The sequence below is a fragment of the Gorilla gorilla genome, chromosome 9 (assembly GCF_029281585.2).
Source record: "Gorilla gorilla gorilla isolate KB3781 chromosome 9, NHGRI_mGorGor1-v2.1_pri, whole genome shotgun sequence".
NCBI classification, from domain to species: domain Eukaryota; kingdom Metazoa; phylum Chordata; class Mammalia; order Primates; family Hominidae; genus Gorilla; species Gorilla gorilla.
In genome coordinates, this window is record NC_073233.2 from 97,566,821 (window position 1) to 97,592,370 (window position 25,550).

At 36.9% G+C, this 25,550-nt stretch overlaps 2 protein-coding genes across 9 annotated transcripts in view; both read left to right on the forward strand.

The window, feature by feature from the left end:
* The window catches only part of LOC101149915 (glutamate carboxypeptidase 2), a 62,488-nt gene extending 57,478 nt beyond the window's left edge, over nucleotides 1-5,010 (forward strand). For 4 of the 7 annotated variants that reach the window (XM_031006260.3, XM_055355353.2, XM_031006261.3 and 1 more), the window contains 2 exons: nucleotides 2,927-3,019; nucleotides 4,704-5,010. In XM_031006260.3, coding sequence (XP_030862120.2) covers nucleotides 2,927-3,019; nucleotides 4,704-4,893 — 283 coding nt within the window. In that variant the 3' untranslated portion in view covers nucleotides 4,894-5,010. The remainder of the gene's footprint in view (nucleotides 1-2,926; nucleotides 3,020-4,703) is intronic. The other 3 variants (XM_055355354.2, XM_031006262.3, XM_031006263.3) reach the window with 1 other exon arrangement.
* An 11,599-nt stretch (nucleotides 5,011-16,609) lies between these two features.
* TRIM77 (tripartite motif containing 77) lies at nucleotides 16,610-24,163 on the forward strand. Of its 2 annotated transcripts, XM_031006258.2 has the most exons (6): nucleotides 16,610-17,020; nucleotides 17,721-17,816; nucleotides 20,480-20,710; nucleotides 21,446-21,468; nucleotides 22,178-22,275; nucleotides 23,670-24,163. In XM_031006258.2, exons 1-6 carry the CDS (start codon nucleotides 16,610-16,612, stop codon nucleotides 24,161-24,163), a joined length of 1,353 nt encoding a protein of 450 aa, XP_030862118.2. The 2 variants fall into 2 exon arrangements, with proteins under 2 accessions (XP_030862118.2, XP_030862119.1); XM_031006259.2 differs by lacking the exon at nucleotides 20,480-20,710.
* Nucleotides 24,164-25,550: the final 1,387 nt, after the last annotated feature.

A 25,550-nucleotide genomic window follows, 5' to 3' on the forward strand; every position in this document is an offset into this window, starting at 1 on the left:
GTGTGTGTGTGTGTGTGTGTGTGTGTGTGTGTGTGTAGCCACATGAGTTTTTGTACTTGTAGCAATGCTTTGTGAATTTGATTCCAAAACCCATAGCATCTTATTGAAATTATCCTTCATTCGATTGTCTCAACTGTTTATCGGAGTTGCTAACAGGTATTCTGTGTTTCATTTACCTTTATAATATCACAGAATCTGAATTCATGATGCCAAGTACATAAATGTTAAAAATAGGTCAAATCCAAATTATGGGAGTTTAAGTTGTTCCTATTTTCCTTTTGTCGGCAAGATGCAGTTGAAAGAACAATATCAATCTCCTATTTCACTCTAAAACTTCCTAGTGTGAATTTAGGCAAGTTATTTAACTCATGATCCTTTGTTATCTCATCTACAAAATGGGGCCGTTACCCTACCCAACTTGCAGAATTGCTCTGAAAATTAAAAATCACATTTTGTATAAACATTCAGAACAGTAATTGGCATATAGGAAATGATCACTAAATGCTAACTTTTAGTAAAACTAAATTATGAAAAGCAAGAGGTAAATTAATGAATAAGATGATTCATGCTTTCTTATTGTAATGATTTTTCTCAGTTAATTAAATTGTGAAATAATTGGTATATTAAATTCAGTAACTCATTGTTGAAGTATTCAGAGCTTGCTGATAAACTTTCAATTATATTGAATCATTCTTATTATAATAACAACCCCAACACTCCTTTTAGAATGTAAGTTCTGTAAAAGCAGGGAGTGTTTGATAAATAGGAGGTTTCCAAATATTGTTGAAAGACTTAAGTAATCACCATCTCTTGTGTTCATAATAGGTTTAGCTTTAAAAATAAAAGGAATATTGTTAGTTATCACTTGGTAAATATTTATAATTTGCCAGGCATCTTACTAAACATTAGCAAGTCATCTTATTTTAATATTGATATTACTTCAGTGAGTAGATTGCTAGGATACCTAAGGTGAAGAAAATCTTGCCTATATTTGTATATCTGGGTTGATCAGTTAATTATGCCAAAGTAAATAAAAATCACTATTATTTTTTCCATTTGCACATACAACTGTTTCTGTGCTTTTATAAGCCTGAGCAGTATAGTATTTTATAAGATTTTAAAGATGTCATAGCTATGTATGTTATTGTTCTTAATTTGCATATTACAGAATGTTAAAATTTACAATTACATGGACACAGGAAGGGGAACATCACACTATCACACTCTGGGGACTGTTGTGGGGTGGGGGGAGGGGGAAGGGATAGAGTTGGGAGATATACCTAATGCTAGATGACGAGTTAGTGGGTGCAGCGCACAAGCATGGCACATGTATACATATGTAACTAACCTGCACATTGTGCACATGTACCCTAAAACTTAAAGCATAATAATAATAAATAAAAAACTAAAAACTAAAAAAAAAAAAAAATTTGCAATTGACATTTGAACAACAGTGATTTGAACTGCAAAGGTCCACTTATATACGAATTTTTTTCAGTTAATACAGTGAGCCCTCTCTATCCATAGATTTCACATTAGCAAGCAAACTCAGATGGAAAATTCAGTATTATTCACTGTAATCCCAGGTACTCAGGAAGCTGAGGCAAAGGAATTGCTTGAGTTCAGGTGTTTGAGGCTATACTGAGCTATGATTAAGCCACTGTACTCCAGTCTGGGCAACAGAGCAAGACTCCATCTCTTAAGAAAACAAAATAAAATACAGTATTGAAGGACTAAAACCCACATATATGGAGGGCCGACTATTCTTGTTATTTTTCAATATGGAAAACTTTTTATTTTGCCAAATTAAATCTTTTATTTTCAAGCTTACATTTGAAAATATTAGCATTGCATACATAAAATGATTTCATTAAAAATATCTAAAAGTAGGATGGACATAAATCTAGAACAAAAGTATTTTAAGTGAGTAAATTCATTTATGTGGAAAAAATCTCAACAATCATCTTTCTTTTAGCTTTGATATATTAGAACTTTTATCACAGAATGATGCTCACTCTACAAGCTTGAATCTGAGAACCTCAGATGTAGCTAATGAGAAACTAATGAAAAATATAAAGTAAGAGAATTATAGAAACTTAAAAAAAACTGTTACATTCCATTTGGACTGCTAGCCATGTGTTCCATAAACATTTTCCATTTTATATAATTGCCTATCTCATTGTCTTAACAATATGAAGACTAAGATGTGAAAGGGGGATTAAGCATGTGGTAAGAGTTATACTGGGGGCAGCTAACCCAAGGGAGATCAGATGTGGCTTCAGATTCCACATACACAGCTGCATTTCCTCACTGAGGCAGACCAAGTTAATCCAGAAAGTCATATCAGGCTCCAAGAATGCTGTACTTAAACCATTCTGAAAATCGCCTGAAATGATATAATTTTCAGTAACTTTTAGACTTAAATCTGGATCATTATACCGAGAGATCAATTTAATTTGTTTGGTAGTTTGTTCATTTTCACCCTGTTAATTCCACAGAGGACTCGTCATTTACATTAGGTATATCTCCTAATGCTATCACCCCACCCCACAACAGGCCCTGGTGTGTGATGTTCCCCACCCTGTGTCCAAGTGTTCTCATTGTTCAGTTCCCACCTATGAGTGAGATAACGGGTGCAGCACACCAACATGGCACATGTATACATGTGTAACAAACCTGCACGTTGTGCACATGTACCCTCAAACTTAAAGTATAATAATAAAAAAAAATTCCACAGAGGAGGAGGGCCGACTTTTCATATACATGTGTCCTCCTTGCAGGACTTGAGTATGCACAAATTTTGGTGTAGAGGGTGGTCCTGGAACCAATCCCCGGAGATAACTAAATTCAGTTTTTTTCTGAAATTTTTATTTTCTGGGTAGAAACATTTTCATGAAGTTATAATTGTATTCATTTTCTTTCTCAGCCCAATATTGTTAAGAATGATGAATGATCAACTCATGTTTCTGGAAAGAGCATTTATTGATCCATTAGGGTTACCAGACAGACCTTTTTATAGGTAAGAAAAGAAAATATGACTCCTTTCTGTAATATCACTTTTTCTGCTAATTATTTTTATTTTTTTCACTGTGGAAAAAATATTGAAGTTGACTTCTTGCAAGCAAATAGAAAATTTCAAAATATGTGTAGTAAGTGATAGTTGTATTGTTTCTTCAGATAATGTAATATGATTTTTGCATATCTTTATTTTGAGTATCTTTGTTCTGATTATAAAAGAATATAAATTTATTTTAGAAAATATAGAAGATCCAGAAAGCCACGACATAAAATAAAAATCTCCCCAATTTTATCAGAAAAATATAAAATCATTGTTATATTCTTGTGTGTATAATTTTAGCTCCTTTTCTATCTTAAATATATTTTTACTTATGTATACACACAACCCAAACATCTCTCTATATAATATATATAATAAATATATATTTATTTATTCTTTTCCCTAATGTTGATATTTAGATATTTCATTTCCTCCTAAATCCTGACAGTTGGATTTTTTTCTGCCAAACATTGACTGTCCCCAGGTTGATCTTCTAAATATTGCAGAATGTGACAGATCATTGGACAGCCAGAAACGGCCCTAACTTTCTTTCTAGGGATTATCAAAGGGTTGGGCTTGGGAGTAAGAACATCTTCCAAACAGGTTGACTCGATCAGATCACCAATGGCGGCATATTTTCATCCATCCCCCACCCCCTTTTTTTTTTCTAAGAGATAGGGTCCCATTCTGTCTCCCAGGCTGGAGTTCAGTTGTGCAATTGTAGCTTACTGCAGCCTCAGACTTTTGGGCTCAACCAATCTTCCTGTGGCAGCCTCCCAAGAAGCTAGGACTACAGTCACATGCCACCATGCCCAGCTAATATTTGTATTTTCGTTTGTAGCGACAGGGTGTCCCTATGTTGCCCAGGCTCGTCTAGAACTCCTGGCCTCAAGCAATCCTCCCACTTTGGCCTCCCTAATATATGGGATTACAGGCATGAGCTACTGCTTCTGGCCTTATTTACATCTTTACTTTGGAGTTTGTCTTTCTCTTCTGTGGGCTATTACATGAACTGTCTTAGCCCATTCTATAAAACATTTTCTGCCTTGGTCACGTGGAACATTACGAAATTGTTTTTGATGATTCTTCAAACTCTATATTAAGTATTCTAACATGGTAGTGTGACTTTTTAAAAAAAGACAAAAAAAAATACAATAGAGGGTTTACTGATCACAAGACTGTAACGATCATAATTGTACTGTAATGTAGGGGGTAGCATGATATACTAAAAAACCAGCAGTTACTTGTCACGTGCCTTGAGACAAATCATTTAGTTACTTTATCTTTCAGACCTCAGTTTCCTCCTCTGTGAAATACTAATATCAACTGTGTAGAGTTTATTTCTAAACATCAGAAAAATTGTAAGTAAACACTAAATACCAAGAATGATTGCTGTGGTTACTATCATCATTGTTAGTTTTGCAGTACTGAACCACTTTAATTTATTTGTTTGAAATAAAATATAATTAATTACTATAGATTTCATATAATAGTCTTCAGAGATGATTGAACTTGGAAGTTCAGTTGACAAGTGGCTTGTTCAAATTGTTATAGGAATATGCAATCCAGGAATTGCAGAGTGCTCTTGTGTTTCTCTTGTATATCATTTGGACACCTAATAAACAGCAAACGATTTTATCAACAGGCATGTCATCTATGCTCCAAGCAGCCACAACAAGTATGCAGGGGAGTCATTCCCAGGAATTTATGATGCTCTGTTTGATATTGAAAACAAAGTGGACCCTTCCAAGGCCTGGGGAGATGTGAAGAGACAGATTTCTGTTGCAGCCTTCACAGTGCAGGCAGCTGCAGAGACTTTGAGTGAAGTAGCCTAAGAGGATTCTTTAGAGACTCTGTATTGAATTTGTGTGGTATGTCACTCAAAGAATAATAATGGGTATATTGATAAATTTTAAAATTGGTATATTTGAAATAAAGTTGAATATTATATATAGTTATGTGAGTGTTTATATATGTGTGTGTTTATATTGTTTATCTTCTCCCTATGGATTAAAAATAAATTTCATAATTATAAGAGGTTATTCTGAAGTGGAAACATTTAACTCAGTATTAAATCTAAGGAGAATGGCCTAATATAGTAAAACTCTCATCTGGCATTATCAGGGAATCAAGTCTAATCTATTCATGCCACTTCACACAGAAGAAAACATCAGTATGTCAGAGAGCACACTGGGGAATATGCACAAGATTATCCCAAGCCAGAGGCCTCACAGCCTGCCTGGCCACCCTGGGCTGAGAGGATCACTATCTCAGCACACTATTTGGGAAATGGATCAAATGACACTTTTAGTAAATGTTATCACTCTATAGCATAAGAAATAATTAATTACTTTTTATTTATATAAAAGGCTATAGTATAACATATATGTATAGTAATTAAATGAACATTTGTGAACCTAATAGCCATATGAAGAAAATAACATTTCTAATATCTTTGGATGCCCCATGTACTAATGACAGTTACGCTTTTGCATTTTCTTTAATTTTATGTTTATTTATCTTTCCTCTGTCATTATTTATAATTTTATCACACATGGCTGTATCCTTTACATGTTTTGGCATTATGTATTTTTGAACTTTTTATAAAGACAATCATACCATGTGTAATTTTCAGGGACTTGATTTTTTTCATTGACTTTTAAGGGTTCAAATATATTATCACTGTGGATGTAGTTTGCCATATTTTGCTGATATAGAGCATTCATTCACGTGAGGGTAGGATTCAGGGTCCATCAAGACAGAGAAAACATACAGTAATGTGAATAGGGAAAGTTAATATAAAGAATTATTGGTTGTTACAGCATTGGAACAATGAAATATTGTCTAGTAATATGTAAAGAGAAGTCTCAAGAATATGTGATGAGCAGATATAAGGAATCGCTCTTGTCTCCATGGTGAATTTGGAGCAGCCAATGAAGAGTCCCCTCACATTGTGGCCTCGCTCAATGTTAAGAAGTCGCTGTAGTGTTACCCTTGGAGAATCTGCTTCAAATTGACACTTCAGAACTCCCCAGAAACTTGTCTTCTGGGCCACTGTGTAAAGCTGTTTATGAAGAAATGTCAAGCCAGAGGGGCTCTACTACAAATTTGGCAAAGGACAATTTCAGGAGAAGCTCTTGGCCGCTGGGTTCTCCTGGCCACCATGAACTTCAGGAAGTGGGTGCCATAGCAGCAGCCTGAACTACAGAATCTGGGCACTGGTGTAGCTCTGTATGCCCTCCGTGTCAGATGCTGGAGATGTCATTTGCATTGCCAGAGTTTGCCAAGGGTGCACACAGAAAGCAGATTGAAAAACACCTTCTTGAAACATCTCTCCAATGCCTTCTACTCACAAAGTTTAACATCATTAACACGTGACAAAGAAGATCTATTTAATGGGCCCAGATCTATTTATGTAGACAATCAAGTGGGAGTTTGGAGTGGATAACCCAAATTTGGATAACTGGTGAATAATAAAATGTATTTATTCATTTTCTGCTGGTGTATATTTGGAATGTTTTCTATATTTTGCTTCTGTGAACATGTATCCTAATGCAAATATTCAAGAGATTCTCCTTCCAGACAGTATCTACCTATAGGTTGAATGTCTGTGTTGTAAAGTTTGTGCATCTTCAATTTTACAATGCCAAGCTGTTTCAAAGTGATTTTATTTATTTGTATTCCCACTGGCAAAGTAATCATGTTATTCAAGATAAAAAACAAGTACGGAAGATTGTGGCATGTTAAAGAAATACAAAGAACTCAGTGTTTCTAGAATCCAAGAGATTTGTGGGAAGAACAATCCATACATTGAGCACGAAATACATCACATAGGGCATAGAAGACATCCAGAGGAGTGTAAGTACTTTCCTGTAGTTTATCAAAAACCCGTAATAAGGTTAAGCAGGATAGGGATACGAGCATATTTGCATTTCAGAAAGCATTCTGGCCTAGATGGATTAGAAGGGCATCAATAAGGCCTCAGAAAATGTGCAATTGAGATCTCAACCAGAAAACTATGACTCTTCCATTAAGATACAATTCCATGGAGAGCCCAAGAAGCCCCTCATGAATGGATTCCAAAAGTATCATCAAGATTCATGATTGAGTAGGAAGCTGCAACAGGTGCCATTGAGTAAGACCATGACAGAGATTGGCAGATACCATCAGTATATTCTGCAGAGCCTTAAGGAACATAAGAGCCAGGCTGAGGAGTTGCTGAAATACTGCAAGGTAGACCTGAATCTCTGGCTTAATTGTCTGTCTCAAAAAAATTATGCTGCATAGACAGTCAACTTCTAATTAGCACAAGAACATGAGCATCACAGGAGGCCCAAACGCCAGGTTTGATAGAAAGATCTGCCATCCCATCAGAATGGAGTCTGAAAGAAGAATTTGAAGAGGAGCAGAGGCTGCTGGCTCCAGGAACAAATTCATTAGAAACCATTTGGGTCAAGTATAATTCCTCATAGGGATTAGGAAAACAAGAAGGAAGATGGAAAGAGGATGAAAGTAGTAACTACTCTGACTCTAGCAGTGGGAGTGAAGATGAAGATGGCTAGTCTGAGGGCAGCAGCTGTAGCTCAGCTTCCTCAGGGTATTCCTGACTCAGGCTCAACCTGAGCCTGGTTAATACCCTAAAAGGTTGGACAGTCCTTCCAAGCCAAAAGTCCATCTGTGTTATCTATGTCAAAGGGAGGGGACCCTCCTCCTGCTCCTTTTTACTTCCTTGCCTTTTCCCTTCCCTCCTTTCTCCCCCTCCTCCTCTGTACAAAGTGGGACGGGTTATAAACAAGGAACTTGATGCAGTGCACTACTCTCTATATTAGGTCCATAAACCCAGGAAGTGGGGACCAACCATAGAGAACAAATATTAGTATTAGCCAGTATTGCCTCCCCACCCATATACACAACTAGCCAGAGAGAGAGAGTTCATGGAATTGAGGTTTTTGGAATAAACAATGAGATGATTGGGCTATGGGGTATTAGACTGAGTATTCCAGAAGTAACAAGTTTTTCTTTGCTTATTTTCTGCCAGCAAGAGGTGGTAGGGGCACACTGAGTCTGTAATCTCCACCTTCTTTGTGAAGTGTCCCTCAGGACTCCTGTGCTGAATGTAGAGTGAAGAGTAGCTGGTGGGAGTTAGGGCAGGTGCCTTAAGAACGTTGCCAGACTCCTGCCATCACTCTCCCCACTCCCTGAAGTAAGGACTTGGCCATTCCCATGCTTGAGTGTGGGCAGAGTGATGTAGGGGGCAATATTTTTACATGTATATCTGATTCAGCTCCCAAAGAGACTTCTTACTGATTTCAAAAACATGAAATTAAACATGGAAATTTATCTATTTCACTTGAATAAACTTCTCCATAGAATCAATGTTTTGTGACTGGGCAGGGCACTGCTTCTCCAAGTGGTGTCTGTTGTATTTATTCTGCTGGGCGGAAGCTCCAGATTCTTCCTGCTGCCTCAGGTGCAAGTCCATCTCACCTTTATCATTCAGGAGATACAGAAATATACATGGATACCTAGAAAGATACAGGAGTAGATATGCACACTATACTGTTCTCCTGGTCCACCTGTGAATTCACCAGTACCACATAGCTTTAATTATTTTGGTTTACTGCTATCTTTTAAAGTCAGTTGAAGGCTACTGCCCTCTCATACTTTCCTCTGTTTTCATGTTCTCATTAACGTTTGCATCACAGAAGAAGTGGCATCCATTTTATATCCATTGATTTTAGTGTTTTTGTTCCTAGATTTCTTAGCAAATTATAAGTGATTTTCTAGGTAAACTGTACCATAAAATAATGGCAATATTTATATTTTTAATACTTCAAATCTCTTTTTATTTATGTGTTCTTTTAGAAAATACAGAGCAATATTAAATAATAGCAGTTATATGTTTTTGTATTGCTTCTAATTTTTAAGCTAATTGTTACACCACTTACAACTGTAACAATTATGCTAACATTTGAAATAATAACATATTAATAAAATGCCAATTTGGATTAATCAGTTTTATTCTGTAATGTGTATTCCTTTTTGTCAAATCTCTTTTATTATGTATCAATGTAAATTTTCCTTAAGGTATTTGTCAAAATTCTCCAGAGAAACAGCAGCAATAGGGGACTCTGTGTGTGTGTGTGTGTGTGTGTGTGTGTGTGAATGAGCATGTGTGTGTGTGAGCATGTGTATGTGTGAGAGAGAATGTGATTTTATAATGAGAAATTGGCTCTACAATCCTATCATCTCTAAACAAGAAGCTCTGGAAAAAGCTAATGGTGTAATTTAGTCTGAATCTGAAGGCCTGAAATCCAGGGCAGCTAATAATGTAAATCCTAGTGCAATGGCAAGAGATGGTATGACACGTCTTAGCTTACCAGTAAGGCAGGGAAAAATAAAAAGGTTGAATTCCTCTTTCCTCTGCCTTTTGCTCTATTGGATTCTTTCATGGGAGAACGGGAGACAAATGAAGACAGATAGAAGAAAGTTCTCTTGGCAGCAAATTATTTCATGTGCTCAGTAATGGTACTTAATACACAAAAAGTAAGGAAACTGGACAATTTGCCACATATTTTGGAGGTAGAAGCAAGATAATTTCCTGAAATGGAAAGTAAAAGTACAAGAGAAATCCAGATCATTCCTAGTTATTTTGACATTTAGAAAAAGGTAAGCAGGTTTTGTCAGGGAAGCTGGGAGTTCTAATTTTTGAAATGCCCATTACCTATCCCAGTGCATATAAGAATCTGGAGTCCAAATATTAGTTTACTACTCCATGGCCGAGCGCGGTGGCTCACGCCTGTAATCCTGGCACTTTGGGAGGCCGAGGTGGGCAGATCACCAGGTCAGGAGATCGAGACCATCTTGGCTAACGTGGTGAAATCCCGTCTCTACTAAAAATACAAAAAATTAGCCAGGCTTGGTGGCGGGCGCCTGTAGTCCCAGCTACTCAGGAGGCTGAGGCAGGAGAATGGCGTGAACCTGGGAGGCGGAGCTTGCAGTGAGCGGAGCTTGTGCCACTGCACTCTAACCTGGGCGACAGAGCGAGACTGTCTCAAAACAAAGCAAAACAAAAAAATAGTTTACTACTCCATAATATGTATTACATTTGTTTGGTTCTGTTAAAAAACCAAAGCGACAACCATTAATTTAAAGATCCTAATTGGCTTTATCTGTGATTCCAGAAGTTGGCAACACTGTATTTCATAAAATAGAGTAAGTGTTCTTATAAGCTGAGAAAAGCTTGGTTTTATATACAGAGCTGAAGAAAGCAAAAACAATGAATGGAAAACTGGCTGATCACCTCAAAGTTAAAGTTATGTTCCTTGTAAGGCAGGGACAGGGAGAAAGAGTACAGAAAAATAACTGATTGGTTAATATCAGAATACTTCAGGTTACTTTTTGGGGTAAACATTAAAACAGAGAGAACCTCAATATCGTGCCGACTGAAACTACCCTATTTGGGAATTTACATAATCTCTATCTTCTGATTTCTATTAATAGGACAGTCAGAAATCAACCCAACAACCAACACTTAGTTTTGGTTTGGTGATGTAGAACTTCAGTATGGGAAACTTCATTTTGGTTTTTAGTCTGCTCTGTTGGGGCCTAGCACAGGAGCTTGGTCCAAAACAAGTGCCCCTATAATTTTTACTGAACAGTTTAGAATCTGGAACAATGCCTTGCACTCATATTTAGTGAGTAAATATTGAATAGATGAATACATCAGTGAAGCATAACTTTGGGTAACATTATCAGGTATTAATTAAAGCATCACACCATATGACACTAATTTTGAGCATAATCAAGGAGGGAAAGGTAGCAAAACTGAGCACTTGGACAGTCTAATAGTTGGATATGAAACAGAGAAGAAGGAGACTTCCAAAAAGTCTGCTAAAGGGTGTTCTCTGAGGTAGGCTGGAAGTCAGATGAATATAAATTTTGTCTGAGAATCTAATAAAAATGAGTGTTTTCAGAATATGAAGTTATAAGAATAAAATGAAATCAAGAAGAAATAAGTAACCAACAGTATTATTGAAAAGAGAGTGATTAAAAGGAGGTTAGAGATAGGGTATCGTACGTAACAACGTTGAAGTGGATGGTGACTTAAACAATCAAATGGAGTAGACATGATGGAAGGCTGTAGAGTTGGTTGTAGAAGAAAAGGTAAGAAAATGTAAGGGTCAATTTAGAAAGATTTTATCAAAGGGGCTATTTCATGAAATGTTTTCAGTAAAAGTGAATTTTCAACGGCTGCTTGTTTTAAATAATATAATCCACAGACATTTATAAGAGTCTATTTAAAGTTCCAGGCACTGATTCAGACATACATAAATTGATCACTATCTGTGTGATGGAATCATTCGTACCCCAAACCTCAGCATCACGCAATATACCCATGTAAAGAACGTGCACATTTACTCCCTGAATCTGAAATAAAAGTTGAAATTATAAAAAAAAGTTAAAAAAAGAACAAATCATAGATACATAAAATCATGATGAATCTCAAAAACATATTAAATGACACAAAGGATTATATATTGAATGATTACATGTGTAATATTTATTAAAAGTCAAAATGCTATAGACAGGTCAGGTGGGGTGCCTCACACCTGTAATCCCAGCAGTTTGGGAGGCCAAGGCAAGAGGATCACGTAAGCCCAAGAGTGTGAGACCAGCTGGGGAAACAGAGTGAGACCCTGTCTCTACAAGAAATTAAAAACTAGCTGGGTGTGGTGGTGTTTGCTTGAAGTACAAACTATGCAGAAAGATGAGGAGGGAAAACCGCTTGAGCCCAGGAGGTTGAGGCTACAGTGAGCTGTGATAGTGCCACTGCACGCCAGCATGGGCAACAAAGCAAGACTCTTCTTTAGAAAGCAACGACAAAAATAGCAACAACAAAAACAAAAATCTTACAGACAAGAAACAGAGCAGCAGTTCCTTGAAGACAGGGATGTGAGTAGAGATTGACTATAAAAGGGGAGAAGAGTGCCACAATAAACATATGTGTGCACCATTGAATACTATGCAGCCATAAAAAAGGATGAGTTCATGTCCTTTGTAGGGACATGGATGAAGCTGGAAACCATCATTCTGAGCAAACTATCGAAAGGACAGAAAACCAAACACGGCATGTTCTCACTCATAGGTGGGAAGTGAACAATGAGAACACTTGGTCACAGGGTGGGGAGCATCACACACCAGGGCCTGTCCTGGGGTGGGGGGAGTGGGGAGGGATAGCATTAGGAGATATACCTAATGTAAATGACGAGTTAACGGGTGCAGCACACCAACATGGCACATGTATACATATGTAACAAAACTGCATGTTGTGCACATGCACCCTAGAACTTAAGTATAAAAAAAAAGCAGGGGGAGAAGAGATGTTTTTGAAAGAATTAAAGTGTTCTAAAGGTGGATATGGTGATCATGCATAAAATGAATTTAACAGCAATTTATTAACATCTTTAAACTCTATACATTAAGTAAATTTTATGGTATGTAAATTATACCTCAGTTAAGCTGATGAAATAATTGAGAGTCTTCACAAGCTTTTGTTGATGTGGGTTTTTTAATGTCAAGATATGCTGTATTAGAAATTAAAGCTGAAAAACAATTAAATATCTATTTATTAATAATTTAAAATAATTATAAAACCATAATTGGTAATGTAATATTTCTATAAAAAATAAGTATACTTTCCAAAACCATAAAAATAAATAAAAGAGTGGCTTTGATTACATGTTTACAAATCACTTTAATGTCTGGCTTAATAGAAGTTATCTGGATTCTCACATCTGCTTCTCTATTCAATCTTTTGTGATATTTCATGTCATGTAGCCCCTGGGAAAATCTCCTGTATACTCATGGGATAATAAAATTTCAAAGGGCAATTAATGTCTAAATAGTATTATTATTATAAAAATAGTTTTGACTTTATGAATCCTAAAAATATTCACAGCCACACATTGTGAACCTCTGTAGTGAGGGCCCATCTCCTGATCACCTACTGGTTGTAAGGTTGGGGTAAGGTCTAAAACTAGCACTGTCTGGGACCCTGCACATTGGGTCTATATCTTGTTCCTTGAGCTCCTAGACCCTGAAAAGCAAGAGTCCTGCACAGTAGCCTTCCCACGGTGCTGTGGTTGTATGGGCAAAAGGGGATGCATTTCCTACCATTCTTAAGAAGCTGCAGTGGCAAGTTTACATCCTGGACTTCTATTTTTGTGCTTTCCAAACAGATTTTTTAAAATTGTCCATCCTTGTACAACCTAAACATATCATCTTTTACGAACAATGGGCTAAATCAGAGATTCTCAAAGTATGGTTCAGGGACCAGCAGCAATCTCTTGTAAGTTGCCTAACACTCAAAGTCTCTGGCCCCACCCCAGACCTACTGAATGAAGAATAGCCATGGGTAATCCCCAGCAATCTGTGGCCTCAGAAGCTTTTCAGGTGATACTGATGCACCAGCTAGGCTAACTCATTAGCCTGGCTGTTAATCTGAGAACAATCCCTTCTCAGAGAGCAAACAAAGCACAGCTGGTAATGAAGACTTTAGCCCTCTCCTGTCTCCTCCTCTTCCTAGATCTGGACAGTGCGGGCAGCTACAAAGCATCAGTTCTGTGTGGTGGGGCAGGCAGGATAAGACAAAGGAGGTTCCTTGAGGAGAAGCACCAACTGTAAGGTGAGAAAAGTGAGCTTCATGAGCTAGGCTACCTGACTTCTGGTTACAGTTTGCTTTTCTTTCTCCGTAGTTTTCACGGAGCCTTTAATAAAGCCTTTAACCAAAGGTCCAGTCGCATCTCTTTCCTATGTTTCAGAATAAACTGAAGCTGAGTTCAGCAAGCATATTAATGTGGAAAAGCCCCATTTGTGGCCACCTTGATGGTGGCAGTGGTTATCCAGAAATCTTTTAAAGGAATAGAACTGGAATGAGAACCACTCTCTGCACCTGGAGACCCCGCCAACGCCCCGAGTGCCTTAACAGGTTCTGGACTTTTTATGTTAAAAAGTTTTGTTACTGTTAATTCAAAAGCCTATGGTTACTATACAGATACCTGTCTACTTTTATTCTCCCAATTCAACTGTGCACATATATTTTTGCTACTTGTAAAAAACTTTCAAAATGAAAAATAACATAAAAATAAATTACATTAAATTAATCCATGATACATAACTAGTCTTTGTCACTATTATGTTAATATTCGTTAACATAGTTGGTATAAATTATTTTAAATGTTGTGTTTCAGTGGGAGAAACATTAAGAAAATTAAACAAAATATCATCAGATTCACTGCAAAGGGTGCTTTTATGTGTATTGAGAAAGGCAGAGACTGGAAGAAAGAGATCTGGTGTGAAATCACTTTCAGTTTTAATATAGTGCTTGGGGAAAATGCATGGTGAGCAAAGCTTCTAGGAATTAAAAGATGTTTTAAAATGTATTTTTTCTTCTTCAACGTTTAAGTTCAGGAGTACATGTGCAGGATGTGCAGGTTTGTTACATAGGTAAACGTGTGCCATGGTGGTTTGCTACACAGATCATCCCATCACCGAGGCATTAAGCCCAGCATTTATTAGCTATTCTTCCTGATGCTTTCCCTCCTTCCACCCCCTACCCTTGACAGACCCCAGTGTGTGTTGTCCCCCACCATGTATTCATGTGTTTTCATCACTCAGCTTCCACTTATAAGTGAGAACATGTGGTGTTTGGTTTTCTGTATCCTGCAGTTTGCTGAGGATAATGGCTTTCAACTCCACCCATGTCCCTGTGAAGGACATTGTCTCGTTCCTTTTCATGGCTGCATAGTATTCCATGGTGTATATGTACCACATTTTCTTGACCTGGTCTATCATTGATGGATATTACGGTTGATTTCATGTGTTTGCTGCCATTTTTCTCTCCCAGCCAGTACCACAAGAAGGGAAAATTTCTCTTGATTCTTCCTGGTTTTCCCTGTGAGAGCCTCTTGGCATTTCTGTTGGAAAGGTCTGCCCTTTGGGCGAGGATTCTTCTATGTCTGTGACCCTAAGGGTCTTTGCACACTCACTCTAGCCCAGCTTTGATTTTTAGCAGTAAATTAAAACCATTTGGTTTATTTTCTGTTTTTATGGCCTTTGGTAGAATCTGTCCCAGATAAACACATGCATGGGTCCTGTTTTTCTCAGTGCTGTACCTGTCTCTATCCAGAACTGATTGAGTTGTCTTGTTACCTCTGTTCTCTAATGGTTTACAAAGCAAACAAACAAACTAAACCTCATTAATCTTCAGTTTCTCTCGGACTTTTTTTCTTGCAGGGAGGCGGCAATAGTATTTTCAACCTTCTCCATTTCTGAGCTGCAACCATAAGACTCTACTAGGTTTTATGATATCCCTGAACGTTCTAAAAATGTCCTAATCGGCTGTTACTTTTTTCAAACCAGGTACAAATCAATGATACTATAATTACATCATAGTTAGATTTTTTATTTATTTTAGTTATCTTTGCTATATAGCTGTTTCCAGACATTTTCTCCTTAGAAATTAAAATTATTTTAATAGGCCAGTTTTATTTTTTGCATAGTGTTTTTCAAATGCATTTATCTAATTTCCTCCCATGGTTACATGCAGGTAAAATGTTTTTGGCAAAAATACTACAGAGGTGTTTTGTGTCCTTAGTCATCTACCTCTGTTTGTATACATTAAATTATACACTTTCACTTATCTATTATGCCTCAATAACACTGTGGATAGAGCTAACATGTGGGGTAGAACTTTGATGATATGTAAATAGGCTCTTTCACAAAATCTATGACTTAGTTATTTTATTATCCATTAATGATTCTTGCCTGATTCAGTTATTTTTATGGCATCTATAAAATGATGATTGTTCACCATTCCTTCTATTGCATTAGTTGGCCTCTCCAGAATTACGTAGTGTTCTATTGTATTATTAAGGATGCAGGTTCTTTCCACTTTTCTGTTTTCCTTAGAGTATTGGCTTTGGTCTTAGATTAGTTCACTATGAGTCCACAAAATGGTTACACAAGCAAATATTGCATCCAAATAATGTCCAGAGGCAGAAAAAGCAATTGTTTCTTCTATGTGTCTCTTCTGTAGCAAGAACACCTTTTACAGAATTCTTCTATGAGTCTACTTTCTTGTTCTCTTGGCCAGAATTGGAGTACATGTCTTATGATGACCAATCAGAGAGAGAGAAAAAAAGGGGGAAATCTTGATAGCTTTGGACAAAATAATGATCCACTGCCTGCAGCTACAGATGAGCCCAGGACTTGTAATTTTTATGTTTTTGTAGAAGAGATAACAGATATGAAAAATATTGGATTTCTATTAGGGAACTGGAAAATAGTGCTATAGGCCAAGGTTGTCAAGAAAGAGGGCATGTGATCAATCTGTTGCACTGTTTGTGTCTCTCCATCCTATTTTAGTCTTTCAGAAAACATGGCCTGTCATGCTACAGTGCGTACACAAATTAGTAAAAAAAAGGTCTTAAGCTCATTTCATATGCCATGGGGGAAAAAATGACACTTTCCTTTTATTTTCTCAGAAACATGGCTTCTGCTATCACACAGTGTTCTACCAGTGAGCTCACCTGCTCGATCTGCACAGACTATTTGACAGACCCTGTCACCATTTGTTGTGGGCACAGATTTTGTAGTCCCTGTCTCTGCCTCTTGTGGGAAGATACACTAACTCCTAATTGCTGCCCTGTGTGCAGGGAAATATCACAGCAAATGTACTTCAAACGCATTATTTTTGCTGAGAAACAAATTATTCCTACAAGAGAATCAGTCCCCTGCCAGTTATCAAGCCCTGCCATGCTGATCTGTAGGAGACACCAGGAAATCAAGAACCTCATCTGTGAAACTGATAGGAGCCTGCTGTGTTTTCTCTGCTCTCAATCCCCAAGGCATGCTACTCACAAACACTATATGACAAAGGAGGCTGATGAATACTATAGGGTAAGTAAATGCTACTGATTGCACTTTGAAATGTGAAGAACCCTGAATCCTACAGGTAATAAGGAAAGATATACTTATCATTATTGTTATTAATAATTTTATGCAATAAACAAACAGAATTGCTTATGACCATAAATTAGACACTGTTCTAGACACTAAGATAAAGCACTGAAGAAACCAAACATCCCTGCTCACCTGAAATTTAAATTCTCTTGGGCTGAGGGAGAAGAATGATGATAAAGTTGATGAGCATTAGGGTTCTGGTATTTCAGTGTAAGAAGCTCTATATTAATCACTAGTTTCTATGATAGTCATTGGCTAACACAGTCATGATTGCAATGAATCTATTATAGAAAATTCTAATAAATACTGGTTAGTATGCTCCAATAGTACTGTAGATAAGTTGAGGGCTAGCATTTTAAAATTAAATATAAAATAAGAGTTACTTCTGAAAATTGACAAGGTTGTATGAGTTTCAGTGCCAGACTTCTAAGATAATGGGTCTTGTTTTCTAAATTTGGGAATTCTACCTTTGGTTTCATTGACCTCTCGGACTTGACAATCAGTGCCCTTAAGAAAAGCCCCTGCATGTCTGCATTCTGCACTCTTTACTTGTCTCATGTCTGTACCTCTTTTGGAAGTATCTGAAATATACAATATTTTCTTTTCTAGTGCTCAAATTTATAGTTTTGTTTTTCAGAAGAAACTCCTGATTCAAATGAAGTCCATCTGGAAAAAAATACAGAAAAATCAAAGAAATCTAAACAGAGAGACCAACATAATCGGAACATGGGAAGTAAGCAGTAAGCTCATTTCTCTCAGAACCAGTTTGGAATAGAAAATGTGACTTGTGGGAGAAGAACTTGAGTTAACCATATGTCCCCTGAATAGGATGATCAGAAAAAGGACCTACATGTGTTTCTCTACAATATAACTTAATCTTTAGTGTGAGATTTCATGTTGAATCCAATATATAACTAAAAATATCCTGATTTTTCTGAATAAAGCAGTATCTACCAATAATACATCAGCAGTGACAAGAAATGTGCTAAAAGTGGCATGTAAGATCACTAGAATGAAGGTGAAAATGTGGTTCTACAGCAGGTTAGCAGACATGAAATGCTAAAAAAAAAATAGCTTCTAGGTGAAAATCAATCTGATGCTAATGTATTAGTAAAATTTAGAAATTTACCGATGATAATGTTGGAAGATTTTAGGAATAAGAAAGCTGAAAGTTAGAAAAGCGGTAAAATTATTTGGACATGTGAGTAACTCCTCTTGATTAATTCATGAAAAAGAGTCAGGCAGTGATGAGAGATATGGCTATAAATGTACTTATGACCAGGTCTAGAATGTGAATGCTTAGGTAAGAATTTAGGATTATATAATCCATTCACAAATATGAATTAAGTACCTAAAACTGAATAAGTAAATTAAACAACATTTTTATTCTCAAAGATCTCAAGCACTTCTGAAGGGGACATATAAACAGGGACCAGTAGAGAATAATAATAATTGATATGTGATACTGTGAGAATGCCAAAGGGGAACAAAAATATCATGTTGATCATTTCAGATGGATTTTCTGAGGAGTCCTGCATTCTCATGAGGGCCTATCATGTGTTGCTCACTGCTGTAGCCCAACAAAATGATACAGAAGTGAACAAAAGAAGAAATAGATCACTTGCCCTAGGAGTCTATAATCTAGTGGGGGAATTCAATCTACAAATTAAAATGTAAACTTTATAATAAATAATGTTCGTGAAGTGCTTCAGGGAAAAATAAAGCAGAGAATGGATACAAAGAATCCAGGTTTGTAGAATCTATGCTGGCCAAGAAGAACCCATTTTCAGGGATAAGAAAGTGCAGAAGAAATGAATCAGTGGCTTTGTAAGAATGTATTTTTCTGTGGCAGGAAAAACAAGGTATGGTTAAAAGGAATAAGTAGAAAATGGTGTCAAATGCAGAAGGAAGGTGAAGAATTCTAGGACTAAAGCATAATATTTGGATTCAGAAAAAAAGAAGTTCTTGGTAAGTTGTAATGTTTGGTTCAGGAAAGAGTAGGGAACAGAGGTAAAGGGGTCTTTAATCACACACATGAGCAAAGCAAGTTTGATCACATTTGATTAATTTAGCTTTAATAAGGATAGAAATGTTTTAGCAAGAGAAGCTAGATGAAGTAATTGGGACAAGAATATTTTAATTTTTTTCCAAAGTAATTTGCAAAATTTGCACGTATTTAAAGGTAGTGTGGAAAGAAGGGAAAAACTGTGAAAAAGTAATTGAGGCCAGGCGCGATGGCTCATGCCTGTAATCCCAGGACTTTGGGAGGCTGAGGTGGGTGGATCATGAGGTCAAGAGATTGAGACCATCTTGGCCAACGTGGTGAAACCCTGTCTCTACTAAAAATACAAAAATTAGCTGGGCATGGTGGCGTGCGCCTGTAGTCCCAGCTACTCGGGAGGCAGGCTGAGGCAGGAGAATCACTTGAACCCGGGAGGCAGAGGTTGCAGTGAGCTGAGATCATGCCACTGCACTCCAGCCTGGGTGACACACGGAGACTCCGTCTCAAAAAAAAAAAAAAAAATAAAAATAAAGTAATTGAGTAGCCTGGCATGGCGGCATGTGTCTGAAGTTGCAGCTACTCAAGAGGCTGAGGAGGAAGGATCTCCTGAGCCCAGGAATTCAAGGCTGCAGTGAGCCATGATTGCACCACCATACTCCAGCCTGGGTGACAAACTGAGACCTTGTCTCAATAATAATAATAATATAATTGAGTGAAAGAGTGATGGGGGAAATAAAGACACAGTGACAGAAAGATAGAGACAGAGAAAATCAAAGACAAGCCAGGGAAAGAATGAGACAGAGAAATGGAGCCAGAAAGAGAGAGCAGGCAAACAATAGGGACAGAGACAGGAAGACAGAGGCAGGCAGAAGGAAAGAATGAACATTGTAAGAAAGTAATCTAGAGAAGGGGTGGATAGAGATGTGTAGTCTTAGGTAATAGGCAAGCATAGCCAAACACTGGTAAAAGCACCCAGTGTTTTGGAAATGGAGGTAATTTAGAAAGATGCAGCAATGTCTTAGGTTCTCTCTTTTCCTGAGGAAGTAAATTGTTATGAGTAGGAGTATTGAGAAAAATGGAATAAAATTTAGGTATAATGATGAAGAGGTTAGAATATTATATAAGACAACATAAATTTGATCTTAATTTATCTTTATTATCTTTATTTTTAAAATGTAAATATGGAGGTTTGAGGGAAAGTAGGTGGAGTGATGCAGGGAAATGGAAGAGGAAGGGAAGGAGGAAGAAAGGAAGATTTATACTGTATTTGAAGTGGAAAAGCATTAAACTATATTTAGTAGAATAGCACAAAACATGAAACAAAGCAGAATAGCTGATAAGGAAAGAATAAAACCACTTAGACACATGATTTAATTAATCAAATATCACTACAGGTTTTTATAAATTTGCGGAGCATGATGATCAGCGCTGAATATCCTAAGGTGTGTCAATACCTCCGTGAAGAAGAGCAAAAGCATGTAGAGAGCCGGGCAAGAGAAGGCAGGATAGTTTTTCAGCAACTCAAGAGAAGTCAAACTAGAATGGCTAAGATGGGTATACTCCTGAGAGAAATGTATGAGAAACTGAAGGAAATGAGCTGTAAAGCAGATGTGAACCTGCCTCAGGTAAAAACTGAAGGAGGTCAGGGTGCTGAGCACCACCCTGCTTGGGAATCGTATCTGCTAGAGTCTATATCCTTTTTGATCTATATTACTTTTCTGGTTCCAAATATTCAGATTCTGCCTCTCCTGACCTTATGGTGGCAGGTTTCACTCCTCTGTAGACCCGGTCTCACTCTTTCTTGTCCCATAGAGGAGAAGGAAAACTATTTGGAAAGGTTCTAGTAACAAATTCAGGAAAATTCTCTTCTAAAATTATCTTACTACACCCACTGATTCTTAGTAGTTGCAACAGAGCAGCTCATGAACACATGATTCAGTTTTGTATAAGGATGTGTCAATATGTGAAAGTGTGAGATTTATGAAATTTATTTACTCTTTTAGTTTTGAAGTCCTAAATTTGGGCCCCACACATCCTTATAAGAACTTTGTGGGGACCTCTGTCAATCTTGTTGCAGATGTTTGTACAGTAGAATGTCTTCCCTTCCCCTTCCCATTTCTTCAACCTCAGTCCATCTGACTATGTTTCATCAAGAGTGTAATTTTATCAACTATATGTACACATCAGACTGGGTTTCATATTTATAAAGAAAAACAAAATGAAAAATGCCTTTGTCCAAAGAAGGAAAGTGGAAGACGTTAAGTTTTCCAATTCAGTCCATATCCTCAGACTGCATGTCTAGGATATATTGAAAGAACCATGTTGTGCTGCAAACTAAGCAATCCTCTCTCTCTTTATAGGATTTGGGAGACATAATGAAAAGGTAAGTTTGCCCCTCTATCCAAGTCCTGGTAATTGTGACAATAATCAGGCTGTTTCTGCTGGGATCGACCCACACTTTTAGTGAGGAATTTCTGTCTGTATTTATTCCTTCCTTATCAAAGGTCATCCAGGCTTTATATATTGACTACTTCAGGTGAAAGTGAAGGATGGGAAGCAGTTTTAATTGCAAGGCCTAATGTAGAAGTTTCAATAAGGCAACTATTTTTCCTGCCTCTAATTTTCTACATCCTAATTATTTGAAGGTTATTCCAGGTTGTCAATGGGAAAGGCAAATAATCTCAGAGAGGCAGCTGATGGAAAGATGGTGAAAATAGGAGAAAGGGAACATCACCAAGAAGGAATGTAGTATAGAGCTGAGGCTCCATATGTAGCAGGTGGCATGTTCCAAAAATTTGACAGCTATCAGATTTCAGAAATTAAATGAGTATTTCTGCATGGCTCACCTAGGGAAGCTGTGAAGGTGAGAACTGATATAATTATGACTGAGATAACATACTTTACTGTCATAGAGGTATTAAAAGCAGCAGAGCACATTGTAAAATACAGTTACAATTGCAATATTTCTTAGTTCTTGAGTTCAAGTCACACTCTTCAACCTAATTGTGAGGATTCTGATCAAGCATCTTATTAGTGGATTGCTAATTATTCCTTTGGGACTGGTAATTAAAAGTAGGTATTTTTCTTTGCAGGAATGAGTTTCTGAGGCTGGCCATGCCTCAGCCTGTGAACCCACAGCTCAGTGCATGGACCATCACTGGGGTGTCAGAAAGGCTTAACTTCTTCAGAGGTAAGAGTGTGAACTGCACTAATGTTTCCAACGTAAGTATTTTTATATGGGTGATCTATATTCAGTTTAGCCTATATTCACTTCTCCGTCTCTATTATTATTTTCAGTGAACAAGCAGGTAAATATGGAAACCTTTATAACCAATTTTAAAACTGTTAATAAACTTTCAGGAAAAGCTAACTGAAGTCTGGAATAAATAAATAAGAAATACAGTGCGTAACATGATTATTTTAAGTGATTTAAAAAAATACTCAAAAAAGACCTGGAGGAATGCTATAAATAAAGCATTCATTTTTCAGTGTAGCATATAAAACTGCATATTCATTCAAAGCATTTCAACTCTGGTTATATTTACACGATCCGATTCTTAGAAATATCTTAATGTTGTTATTCGAATGTTTACCTAAAGATTGAAGTTTTAAGGAATACATTTGAAAAACCACAGGATTCTCAAAAGCAGAAAAACAAGTTTGTAAACAATAGGTACAACCACAAAGCAGTCTGAAAGAAAATCCCTTCACTGTGTAGAGGGCTATGCAGATGAATGGAAATGGAGGGTGAGTCTGGCATATAGAAGAGAGGCAGCCATGGGGTGAGATGAAGAGAATTCTGATTTAATGGTGTCCAAACCAGAAATTCTGGGAGAGAAACCACCTTTTTAAAAAGGCACATATAGATTTTCAGTTTATTTCACTTTTGCTTGCTTAAGTTGTGAAGCCCTCATTACTTCTTGGCCTTTTGGCTAAGATCAAGTGTGAAGCCCTCCCATCTTAGGCAAAGTGGTATTGTTTAGGGCTAATAATGATAACAGTGTCATAGCTTAAGTATAATTAATAATAGTTTTATTATTTTTAGTATGTTTTTTTATTTTGCGAAAATTGGTTAATAAGGAGGCTTAAATAAAGGCCAATTTTGATGTTTTCTTGGCATCTTATGAATAAGCTGGCAAATTTTTAGTAGTCTAGTAAAAATTAAATCAGAGCTTGACATCCTACATCTTTATGTTTTCTCTAAATTTTCTTTCATCTTAGCTGCTTGGTTAAAGATTCATTTGCCCTGCAAATGGACAAGAAGCTGTTGCTAAACTATCTCCATAATTACTCTGATATACTCTGTATGCCACTCGTGATACAGTGGTATGCTGGAGCCAGTTAGTACTGACTCATGAGAGCAAATTGTTAAATGTTTTGAAATTTTTTGACTGATTATTAAATTGTTGGTAGCTGGAAACTGGCCTTAGTGAGGTGGAAATATTCCTAATAAACAAAACCAATTTCTTTTGTTTGTTTGTTTGTTTTCAGGGATTGGTTGTTAAGCATTTGCCAGACTGCCTCTGGACCTGTACCTCCAAACTTTTAAACTGTTTTTGCATTCACTGTTTTCTTTTGCTACAGTGTATATCACCTTGGATCGTAAGATATGCAGTAATCACAAGCTTCTGTTTGAAGACCTAAGGCATTTGCAATGCAGCCTTGATGATACAGACATGTCCTGTAATCCAACAAGTACACAGTATACTTCTTCATGGGGAGCTCAGATCCTCAGCTCTGGCAAACATTACTGGGAGGTGGATGTGAAAGACTCTTGTAACTGGGTTATAGGACTTTGCAGAGAAGCCTGGACAAAGAGGAATGACATGCGCCTTGACTCTGAGGGTATCTTTCTACTCCTGTGTCTTAAAGTGGATGACCATTTCAGTCTCTTCTCGACCTCCCCACTGTTACCTCACTATATTCCAAGGCCCCAAGGCTGGCTAGGGGTGTTCCTGGATTATGAATGTGGGATAGTGAGCTTTGTTAATGTTGCCCAAAGTTCCCTCATTTGTAGTTTCCTCTCACGCATCTTCTATTTTCCTCTCAGACCTTTCATTTGCCACGGATCTAAATAATCAGGGACAGGTCACAAACCTGACCAAGGCCTTGGGAATTCTAATAGCAGAGGAGGCTCCTATTCTGGTTACTTTCTTAATGGGGAAAATCAGTCATATCTCATAACCTTTTACTTCATTTTACCTCCTGCATATATATTTATCGTATCATTTTTTAAAGTGTTGATAATGAACATTTGTCATTTCTATTTTATTTGAATAGATGTAACGTCTCTTATTATATTGTATAGGATGCATGTTCTTTTAACTTGTTATCAAAGCGTACTAGAGATGAAAGAATACATGAGCATGAAAACCCAGCTAACTGAGTCAAATTAAAGCACAGACAAGTTGCCTTCCAGATAGCCCTTATTTAAAACTCAGTGTCAGCCTAAAATTCTCTATTCCCTGCCTTCATCTGGATAAACCTTTCCCTTCACCAGTTCCCACCTTTCTGAACTAGACGAGGTCTCAGATGTCAAAAATGGCCCATACATTTCCTCTGTAAAACTCCTAACAGAACTTGGGTCTTTTTTTCAAGTTTGTAAATTACAAAAAGGGAATGCCAATGATAGTTCTTCTCATTCATTATAGGAATAAGAAACAGTCTGATGATATGAGAGATAGTCAAGAAATATGTAAATAATTAAATGAATAAACATGTAAAAATTATTAAAATCAAAAGCTATAGAACCAACAAAAATATGCTACAGTATAGCCATAATTAGCAAGACAGAACAGGCTTAGAAATATCATTACATAAAGGATACATAGATATGGTACCATGGTACTTAAGCCTTCTTGTTCAATTGAAACTTTATCATTTTGTAATGCTCTTCTTAATTGTTTTTTGGTTTAAAGTATTTTTTATCTTATGTAAGAATAGATGCTCCTGCATTTCTTTGTTTTTATTTGCATGGTAGATATTTCTCCATCCTTTACTTTGAGCCTGTGGATGTCATTATATGTGAGATGGATCTCTCAAGACCAAATACACTTGGGTCTTGTCTTCTTATTCAGTTTGCCACTCTGTGCCTTTTAATTGTGGAATTTAGATCATTTACATTTAGGATTTGTACTGATATGTGAGATTTTGATCCTGTCATCATGCTGTCAGCTGGTTGTTTTGTAGAGTTGATTGTATAGTTGCTTTATAGTGTCTGTTAGCTATATGGTTTACTCAATATTTTGGTCTCTTTCAGCAGGAATGGAGCTTTCCGGTTGCGTCTGTTTGGCCATCTTCCATTCTTTTTTAGCTGAGTGGTTTTTCATACCTTGTATACACCACGTTTTATTTATCCAAACACCAGATGATGTGCATCTTAATTGTTCCCAATTTTAGCAACTGTGATTTATATTTCTGTTCAAATCAACCCACATATCTTTCATTTATTGTGGGTAGTTACTT